Source organism: Lipotes vexillifer, unplaced genomic scaffold (assembly GCF_000442215.2).
Source record: "Lipotes vexillifer unplaced genomic scaffold, Lipotes_vexillifer_v1.1 scaffold215, whole genome shotgun sequence".
NCBI lineage: Eukaryota > Metazoa > Chordata > Mammalia > Artiodactyla > Lipotidae > Lipotes > Lipotes vexillifer.
In genome coordinates, this window is record NW_006776544.1 from 1,610,697 (window position 1) to 1,621,327 (window position 10,631).

General features: G+C 50.7%; 1 protein-coding gene across 1 annotated transcript in view; it reads right to left on the reverse strand.

Moving 5' to 3' along the window:
- XPNPEP2 (X-prolyl aminopeptidase 2) overlaps positions 1-10,297 on the reverse strand; it is a 26,503-nt gene extending 16,206 nt beyond the window's left edge. The window contains exons 1-7 of the mRNA XM_007450479.1: positions 9,991-10,297; positions 6,916-6,986; positions 5,285-5,395; positions 4,299-4,362; positions 3,194-3,298; positions 2,864-2,950; positions 1,706-1,852 (exon numbers count right to left, since the gene is read on the reverse strand). Of these exons, the coding sequence (XP_007450541.1) occupies positions 1,706-1,852; positions 2,864-2,950; positions 3,194-3,298; positions 4,299-4,362; positions 5,285-5,395; positions 6,916-6,986; positions 9,991-10,039 (634 nt within the window). The 5' untranslated portion in view covers positions 10,040-10,297. The remainder of the gene's footprint in view (positions 1-1,705; positions 1,853-2,863; positions 2,951-3,193; positions 3,299-4,298; positions 4,363-5,284; positions 5,396-6,915; positions 6,987-9,990) is intronic.
- Positions 10,298-10,631: the final 334 nt, after the last annotated feature.

Below are 10,631 nucleotides of genomic sequence, written 5' to 3' on the forward strand. Positions count from 1 at the left end.
AAAAGAGTAGCCCCTGCTCGCTGCATCCAGAGGAAAAGCTCGCGTGCAGCAACGAAGACACAACACAGCCAAAAATAAAATAAATAAAATAAAATAAATAAATTTATAAAAAAAAAGAGCATTCACAAAATTGTGCAACTACCACCACTATCTAATTCCAGAAACATTTCCATTATCCCAAAAGGAAACCCTGGAGCAATTAGGCAGTCTCTCCCCCTTTGCCTCTCTCCCCAGCTCCCCCCCGCCCCCGGCCACCACTAATCCTCTTTCTGTCTCCATGGATTTGCCTACGCTGGATGTTTCACACAAATGGAATTCTACAATATGGGGCCTTCACTGACTTCACTTAGAATTATGTTTTCAAGGTTCATGGATGTGATACATTTTTGAGACAACAAATGAAAGCCAATTTAAATTGTCTGATACACACAGGTGTCTTTGAACTTTTCACATTCTTCCCTTTGCTCTTTGCCCCCTTTAAAACCTGTGAGTGGCTGGAGAGAAAGTCTCTCTTGTCTCTGTGAGCTTAGAGACTCTGTTCTTGGGCTTCCAGGCCCAGTTCTGGCTCTGAATGGCTTTTCCTTGAAGACTAGCAGCCTGTGATGGCTTGGCTTCCTCTCACTTGTGGGAAGTGATAAAACCCACGTGAATTCTCTCCCAGTCCCTGGAAGGTTTTCCCCTTTATCCACTCCTCTTCCTGACATAACTACACCCTTCTTTATCTGAATGGGATGAGTTTTATTTAGGATGGAAATGTCTTGGATAGCAAGTTTCTTTAAAAACTGCATCAAGATGCAGAAAGTTTCTGCAAGTTACATCAGAATGGATAAAGAAAATTGGACACAATTTTGACTTGTTTCATCAGACTCGCTATTTTGAAATTTCTCTCCTGTTTTTGGGATTCCTTTCCAGACAAGAAGTGTGCATAGACCTGTGTGTGGAAAGGGACCTCTCAGATTGCCCAATATTTCTAGGAATCCAAGTCTATGGGCTTGTTCAGAATTCCTAGGGAGGTAGAAGCTGGTGGTGGCCAAGACACTGATTCATACTCAATAGCCTGGGTCCAGTCAGTTTAGTTACTACTTACAAGAATTATAGAGCATACTGTTCTCTTATGACATATTTAGATGGTGTCAACGGGGTCAAGATTATCGATGTTAGAATTCTGAGGGTCAGTTAATTTTCCTTTGCAGTCCGGCCAACACTTGAACCCTAATCTGTGCCACAGACTGAGCTTGACTTAGTTTTTGCTTCCTTGCCAGCCCATCTGACCCCAGCCATCTTACATCTAAATTCCTCATCACTGGAGGGAGGACCCGAAGTCAAGGTCTGAATGATTCAGTACAAACCAGTCTTCACTACCAGACAAGCAGCCCATATCATGTTTTTTTTCTCTCTTCAAAGGGGTAGGGTTTTTTTCATCTTTTTCTGACTCCCTTGTTTCCCCCCTTCCTGTTCCCTCTTGCTTCAAATCCTGACACTCTTTATTCCAGCATTTTCTAAATACGCTTCGAGGAAATTCCGATTCAGACTCTCTGAGGGGATGGGGCCTAGAAACCTGCGTTTTAAGAAAGCATCCCAATCTATTCAGGTGCACATGGAACCATTGCTTTGGGACCTCTTAGGATGAATTTTTCAGCCAAAGGAGCAGCAGCGGGGGCCTGTGTTGCTCCAAGGTAGGAAAGAGAACGGGCGTAGGAATCACCTGTGAATGCCTCCTGCAGGGCATAGATGGGCTCACTTGGCACCGGAGGCCTCTCTGACCCCCACAGCAGGTCCACAAGGTTGACGGTGATGGACACCAGCTCTCTGTCAGAGTCTCGGAGGGCCACGTTATAACTCTCCCAGGAATCTGCAGAGGCAGGAAGGAGTCACTTGTCCCTTGCCTGTGTATGCCTCCGGGAAAATTGTGACGCAGGCAGAACTCATTCTTGTCCCCTCCGCCTCCTGTTCCGCTCAAGCAGCCTGGGCTGCGCACTCTCACCTTCCTCCTTCAGCTTGCCCTGAGCCCGCCCCAGTACTGCCCACGGTCAATTAGCTAAGCTCGCCCTTTTAAGTGCCAAGGGCTGTGGGGCCCTCTTCGGTCCTGTCTGTTCAACTGAACTTCAATGCCACGGCCCAAAGGAATGGTGAGCTTCAGGCCACTGGAAAGGCTGGCAGAGAAGCCAGATCTGAAGTGGGAGCCTTTCAGTGCATATTCACGAGGATGGCACCCTTGGGGGCAGGCTGGCCAGCTGGCGGGGGCACTGGAGCTCAGGGAGCTGTGTTCCTGGATGGGAGGGGAGGGGACTGTGCTGCTTTTTGTAAAAAAATTGTTTGGCCACGCCATGTGTGCCATGACGGATCTTAGTTCTCTGACCAGGGATCAAACCCACGCCCCCTGCAGTGGGAGCACAGAGTCTCAACCACTGGACCACCAGGGAAGTGCCAGGGATTGTGCTTCTTTACTCAGAAACCCTCTCAACTCCTTTGACCCTCCCAAGCTGCCTTCCAGAAGAGGGCTACCAAGTGATTCTACTGCCCTGATTGTTAAGAGTTCCAGGGCACAGGGGATGGTTCTCGGTTTAAGAACATCCCAGCCTACCCACTAGCTTGGTCTTAACGATTTCCTGCGTCTTCTAGGTTGGGTCTCTGCACTCATGACTTAAGAAAAAACCTCTATGTTTATTCTTTTAAATATATTTTCATTACACAATCCAGGAATACACCCTTGTTGCAAAATATTCTGCAGCTACAAGTTCAAACACTCTATCTTTAGAGTCACCCTGCACCTCCTTCTACCAAGATGTGCTTCTTTACATCCTGCGGGCTTGAATCTCCCTCGTTGGTGTGGACAAACGCAGGGACTGAGGGAAGAACATACTGATGGAGAAAAGGAAGGGGTCGAAGCCCACACGCCCTCCAACAGGAATCTCTGTGAGGAGCCAGGTGACAACAGGAGTGGTGCCAACTGCGAGAAAGACAAGAAGGAACACTGAGGTTACCCCAGGCCTTCCAGCCAGGCTTCAGTCTGTGACAGTCCTTCCACGTCTGTCCTCCTTGACATCCGCCTCAAACATTAGGGACGGCTCCAAATTTCTTGAGCTTCCCATAGGGGCCCAGCATGGCCTTCCATGCACCCCCCTCACCTGTACCTTCCCAAGCCCAGTCTGGGTTCCAGGGCTTGGGGAACAAACCCATGCCGTCCTCTTACCTTCCTTATGGAGCCCCCAGTTGCAGTCCATCTGCCGCTCAGCCTGGGTCCAGTAGCGGCTGTCGGTCCAGAGAGCGGCTTTCCCCATGGTCACCACGGCGATTCCTGGGGCAGAACAGAGAAACTTGGAGGGGAGGGTGAAGGTGCAGAGCGTGGCTTTAGTTAGCGCTTTAGCAAGGCGGCGCCAGCTCTGACATTGTCACAAGGGGTCTCTGGAAAGAGCTGCTCTCCTTGGAAGGGAGTGAGGCAGGAGATGTTAAAGAGAGTGTTGGGGGGAAGGTAGCTGGAACTGTGTCCTGAGTTGGGCACCTCTGCTTTGCCTTGAGGCCCTTTCCTAAGGGGGCATTTAGCAGGACAAGTGGGGTTTGCTTCTGGCCATCCCCAAAAGTCGATGCTACATGTAGGTGCTCTCAGCAAAGATGGTGGGGCAGTCAGTATGAAGATGCAGTGGCTGATGGGAACACTAAGCCAGGGGCTTAGCTGAGGACAGGTAGAGAGGCCAAACCCAGCGACTTCTGCAAAGAGAAGAAGAGCCCGTGATGGGCAAGCCAGGCAGCTTGAAGCCCAGGGGAGGGATGTTTAAGGATCAGCAAGGGAAGCTTGGGTTTCATTCAAGGGGCCAGGATCAAGGTGGGAGGCCGATTCCAAAACTGGGACCCCATAAATGCCCTCTATGTTTGTGTCTCATTTGGCCACGTGAGGTGTTGTTATCCATAAAAGGACCAGCAAAGTAAAACTTTGTCCCCAAACGAGCCATTGTGTGAAGGGAATCAGCGGGCTCCTAGTGGCTAGATATAGAGGTATCAACTGTCCCAGAAATGGAGCCCAGGGAGTGCCAGCTGGGCCTGGCTGTGGCCGAGGCAGCGAGCACAGGAAAGAAGTCAGGAGGGCCATCTGCCTCATGCAGAAGCGTGGCTGCTTGGCTATGAGATGTGTGCCCTGGTGACCCCTTTTGGAGTGGTGAAGGGGGAGGCAGAGAGAGGAGCAGGGGCCTCTGGACACTCGCTCCTGGGCTCCTGGCTGCTGAGAACTAGCCACACCAGGGCCCCTCTGACCACTCTGGGTCTCCCACCAGAAACAATGAGGGCCGGGTAATGGCTGTCACCTGCAGACCCTGTAAAGCCTGTAATCCACGCACGCCTCTTGTCATAGTCGCCGATGTACTCGCTCTAGGAAGTCAACAACACCGTCATTAGCGTTCTTCATGGAGTCACACCCAACATGGAAGGCCCCCGACCACATCCCGGTTCTTTCTGTCTAGTCAGTTTCAACCAGTCCTACAAGCCCAATGGGTACATCATAAATAACTTGTGCAGAGAGCTTTACACATTATTGGGTTTGGGTTCTCATAATCCTTGGAGACAGATCTCATTATTCCCATTTCGCAGTAGAGGAAACTGAGGCTCAGAGAAGTTAAGACACTTACCTACCCAAGCTTCTTATTCAAGTAATCGTATTGACACTGAAAATGCCTTCTCTTCCAACTGGGCTGTTGCTGGGAAGGTGGATGGGGTGGAGGTGGAGCCAGGGTGGGAAAGGGTGGGATGGGTGGGCAGGGGTGCTGCTTTGGAAAAAGCAGTTCTGGCTCAGACCATCTTCTTTCCTGTCTGCTCCCCTCTCCCAGCCTACACCCCAAACTTGTGGAATCTTGGATGCTGGATCGTTTCAGCACTCCATCCATCAGCTGATGGGAAGGGCTGAGCCAGAAGGGAGCTCAGGGTTCTTCTAATTCAGTTCCCATCCCACATTCTAACCTCCTAGGGCAGGGGTATCCTGAACATTCATTCTGGATCCACCATTTAGGAACTGATCAAAATCGTTCTGAAGTGGTTTATAGTTTCATTGCCTGAGGTCAAGGAGATTTGGCAATGTCTTCTCTCCTATGTAAAGGAATACATTCTTTCAGTTGCCCTAAAATGCCCGTGTCCAAGCTCCCCACTTCCTTCCCTTTGCCTGTCAAATCCTTTTTCTGTCTTCCATCTTCCGATTCTTAACAGCGTCCTGTTTGTGGCCTGTTCTCTTAGGCCAGACCCGGCTCGGGGCGGGGAGGTGTGTGTGTGGGGGGGGTTGGTGGGAGGAGCCATCCCTCACCATGTGAGCATCCGTGTCGGGGACGATGTAGGCAGAGACATTCTGGGTGTGCATCTGCTGGCGGAGGGCTGTGAGCTGCGCTGTGGTATTGACCACAGTAACTGGAAGGTACTGACAGGTGACAGGAAGACACCAAGACACACACACACACACACAGACAAACATTGCTTAGAGAAAATGTCGCTGGGGCCCCCATCCTCTCCTCAGGCAGGGATTGGGGTTGGGTAGGCTGGGCCAGCCTGGAGAGCGATGGGGCAGAAGCTGATGTTATGGATTAGTCTAGATTAAGGTGCCTGGGCTGAGTGGAGATGGAGGTGTTTAAGAGCTTGGAGAGAGACTTTTTGTGACAGTAATGGGACCTGAGTCTGGGATGGGGTAGGGGGTGGGTAAGAACTGCAGGGTTCTGAGCCCTGCCACTGGGCCAGGCCAGGGGATGGCCCCTCTTTGGATACCTTGGGGTAGAGTTGCCAGTTTAGCAAATCAAACTACAGGATGCTCACCCAGTCACATTTGAATTTCAGGTAAACAATGAATAATGTTTTAGTATAAGTGCGTCCCAAGTACTATTTGGGGCATACTTATATTAAACACATTATTCATTACCTGAAATTCAGATGTAACTGGGCGTCCTGTGTTTCACCTGGCAGTCCTACCTTGGGGACTGTTTTCAAGTTTCCACTCACTGGTCCCAAATGGCAGAGGAGAGTGAACGAGCACCCCCAGCAGTTTGGGACATTGTCCAGAAAGACGGTCTCCAAGCCAGACATTTTGTTAAAGGTTATTTTATCTTAAAAATAAAACGTGTGGGCTCTTTGTTTTGTTTTGCCTTCTACTCCAGGATACATCCATGTTTATTTTAACATAAAAATAATGTGCTTTGCCCACCTACCTGCCTGCCCCAGTGGTCTCATAAAGTGGACGAGGCAAGCGGATGTACCCCATTTGTCCTGAGACTTTAGTGACCTGCTGGCAGGCCCACGAGCCCTCACCTTCCCATGAGCCCTCACCTCCCCATGAGCCCTCACCTCCCCATGAGCCCTCACCTTCTGGCCTGCTCCTGTCTGGAGAAGCTCTTTCACACTCTCATCTAGTTGTGGAAAGACTCCCTCTGGTCTCCATAGGGAGCTGACGACCTTCCAGCTCCAGTATGCTGGGCCTTCTCACAGTCTTCACACCCGAGGCCTCCCCCCCTTGACCTTGCCCTGGCTCCTTCTAGCCCTCTGTCTTCCGCCCTCCTCCCCGTTCCTCTAGAATTGTTGTTTTCTTTCCTCCCATCCTCTTCCTGGCCTCTGCTTAGCTGTCCTCAGCTAAAGGCTGGCTAGGGGCCTCCTCTCTCCTTGCTGCCCCTCCTCCCTCCGGCTCGCAGGGGCTGCCTGGGCTCAGGTCTGGAGGGAAGGAGATGACCTGCCATGGGAATGGCTGGGAGGGAGGGATGGGGGCGGATGTCAGACACCTGAGAATGCGCCGCCCGCCCCGAGGGAGGTTAATCAGAAACAGTGGCCCCAGAGTCCGGAAATCAGGAGGAAGGCTGGTAGAGGGTGAGGCTAGCAGCTGGGCCCATGGGGGATGGGGAGGAAGGTGGGAGCTGTGGGTCCGGGCGGGGCGGGGGCGGGGCGGGGGCAGGGCCTCACCGGAGGGCTGACTGAACAGTTTCTCACATCCTCTCTCAGGTCCAGTGACTTTGGGCGGCCCCAGGCACAAGCTAGAAACCGGAGAAAAGTCCAGGGTCACTTGGAGACAGGATAGGTCCTAGAGAGCACGGGAACATGTTCCCCCAACCCGCCTCCTGGTCCCTGCAGGGCCTCCATCCTTTGAAGCAGGAGATGCTGTCCAACTCTACTTGAGGATAAAAATAATTACATTTCATAGGAAATCAGGCTGAATTGGATGGCACCCTGGGTCACAATCAAAGAAACCTATTTCATCGACAAGTGATTGCCACTTTTGGATGGGTTTTAGTGCTCATTAAATCAATTTTTTCCTTCCAATCTAATTGGGTCTTTTCAGGATCTACCGAACTGGAAAAGTTGTGTGTAAATTAAATTTTTGTAATCAGATTTTCTCTTAAATGCTCTAGAGGGTCTCGCTAAATAATAACCCCACCTTCGTTTTACCCTTCTATAAATCTAATTATATATATATTGGGTTTACTTAAATTCAAGGCCCACTTCTACCATTTCTTACAGTCCAAATATCTGCCTCTCGTTCCTTAAAAAACTACAAATAGAACTACCATATGACCCAGCAATCCCACTACTAGGTATATACCCTGAGGAAACCAGAATTCAGAAAGAGTCATGTACCAAAATGTTCATTGCAGCTCTATTTACAATAGCCCGGAGATGGAAACAACCTAAGTGCCCGCCGTCGGATGAATGGATAAAGAAGATGTGGCACATATATACAATGGAATATTACTCAGCCATAAAAAGAAACGAAATTGAGCTATTTGTAATGAGGTGGATAGATCTAGAGTCTGTCATACGGAGTGAAGTAAGTCAGAAAGAGAAGGACAAATACCGTATGCTAACACATATATATGGAATTTAAGAAAAAAAAATGTTATGAAGAACCTAGGGGTAAAACAGGAATAAAGACAGAGACCTACTGGAGAACAGACTTGAGGATATGGGGAGGGGGAAGGGTGAGGTGTGTTAGGGCGAGAGAGAGACATGGACATATATATACTAACAAACGTAAGGTAGATAGCCAGTGGGAAGCAGCCGCATGGCACAGGGAAACCGGCTCGGTTCTTTGTGGCTGTCTGGAGGGGTGGGATAGGGAGGGTGGGAGGGAGGGAGACAAAGAGGGAAGAGATATGGGAACATATATATATGTATAACTGACTCACTCTGTTATAAAGCAGAAACTAACACACCATTGTAAAGCAATTATACCCCAATAAAGATGTTAAAAAAAAAAAAAAAATCTGCCTCTCATTCCAGACTACAGAAGCCAGGCAATCCCAGGCTGACATCGTCCCCTGGTGGGGAAAGGTGGGTTAGCATTTAAAGAGCTCCTACTATGTGCTAGACACCGAACTCAGCAATTTACCTATAGTATCTCTTTTGATACTTGCAACAGCCCTGGGAGATGGGGATTATTGTCTGCTTTCTACAGAAGAGGAAGCTGAGGCCCAGGTACGTTTAGTTACTCGCCCAGGTTTCACCACAGTGAGTCCGTGGCAGAGCAGGAATTTGAACCCAGGCCATCTGAGTACAAAAAAGCCAACCATGGAAGGGTGGTGCCCCAGAAGGGACAGAATGTATAGAGACTTAGTTTCCAGTTGGGGCTCTGCCCCAAATTTGGTGTGTCCCAAGAAGAGTCGCCCAGTATTCACTGAGCAAACATTTCCTAAGCCCCTGCTGTGTTCCAGGCACTGGGCTAAGTCTTGCAGGCTCTGGGTCTTCAGACCCTGAAAGTCCAGGGGTCTCTGATAGGCCTTCCCTCCAGGACCCCACCTTTTAGGGGAGAATCTCCCCAGAGGTAATGGGGGTCTGAGTTTGGGGAGACACTCTACTTTTCCTTTCTGAGTCGGTTGAGCTACAGATGGAAGGAGTACCGCTGGGTTCTAACACCATGAATGCCCTGCCTCGCTCTCTCTCCCGGTCACATAAACTCAAGGGAGAGATGAGACCCACCCTGTTGATTTAAGAAAATGAACGCTCATTTCTGTAGGAACAGATCTCTGGCAAAATGGTGGTGCTAAAACACCAACATAAGAAGCAAGACACAGCCAACCCATGTCCCTCTAGACAACCCAATTGCTGTTTTCTGAGGTCAGGGCTGTGGCTCCCAAGGGCAGGCTCTGCAGCCGAACCACTCTGTGGTCCCTGGCACGGGGCCTGACACTGGGGAGGTGTCAGGAACTGGGTACTGAATGAATGAGTAGGGTCCTGCTGCCACAGAGCAAAGGGAAGGAGGCCTCCCTAGGGCCAGGGTGGAGTGGATGTGGAAGATGCTGAGCTGGGCACTTAGCTGTGACTAAAGAGTACAAACAGGACGCCACAGGGTGACAAAGGCCAAACTTTAGCTAGACTCCACCAAGCCCCCTTCTCCATTAGGCCTTGACTTCCAAGTCCATCCTGTCCTTACTGGGCCTGCATTGCCCAGTCTTAGCAAGAATCCTGCTAAGTCAGTTTAGAGAGAATTCCCCACCCTTAGTATCTCATCAACCTTGATACCTGATCAAATTCCTCATCTCCCATCCTTGATATTTGATCACCCTGCCTTCAGCAAGGATCCTATTAAGTCAGTTTAGCAAGAATCTCCTCACCCTTGATGTCTCCTCTTGGCAATTTTCCATCCACTGACCCCTCACTCTGCTCATGGACAAGAAGTCCTCAGCCATCTTTGCTGTATTCGGAGTTGAGCCTGATCGTTCTCCCCTACTGCAGCGCCCCTATATTGCAATAGTCTTGAATAAAATCTTCCTTCCTCTTTTAACAAGTGTCAGAATCATTTTTTCTTTAACAGGTGGGAATGGAAACAGGCCAAATCAGACTTGAGGTGAGTCTTGAGGGTCCCCAGGACTGGCCCTGGGGTTCCTCTTCCTCAAGACAGAGAGATGGACCAAGAAAAAAAGAGACAACCTAGGCCCAGCCTTCACTTCAACCCTTTCTGAGCCCACAGGGGAGAGGCCAGAACTGCTCTCCAGCTGGACCTGCCCTCCCAGCGTGGGAGGGAGAGATGGGGGATGCACATACCACAGAGGAGGACAAGCCAGGGGGAGCAGCCCCAGGGAGCCGGGGCCATGCGGTCTTCAGATGCCGGTGCTGGGTGGATGGAGGGTCAAGGGAGAGTGGGCAGGGCTGTTTCCTTGGCCTCTTCCTCCAGGCCTTTCCGGAGCAGGAGCAGCCAGGGGGTGGGGGCTGGCAATGGGGAGGAGGTGTCCAGCTGGTGGATGGAGAGTCCTCTGGTCTTTGGTTTCTGAGGGTTCCAGGAGTTAGGCTGGGTGAAGACTCGACTGCCCCAGGCAGCATCTGCTGGCTCCCTGTCACCCAGAATAGGGTGTGAGCCTGCCCCGGGCAGAGTCCAAAGATCTCTGAGACAGAGGAGGAGCAGCTGGTCTCAATCAGCCTGCTTCTCCCAGCCCCCTCTTCAGCAGCCAGCCTCAGCCATTCCCGAATTCTGTCCCCCTCCCTCCAGCAAGCTGTTTCCTATTAGCTCCCTCACCCCAGGCTCTGGCTACAGCCTCACTTTTGCTTTGAGATGGATGTTTATCCTTCCGCCTCTTCTGAGCTGGCCTGACTCAGAAAAAGCCAGTGTCCTCTCTGCCCAGTGCCTGTGAAGCCCCACCGCACCCCTCGGAGAAGTTAGTTACAGCCAGAGACTGACTTTCCTGAAC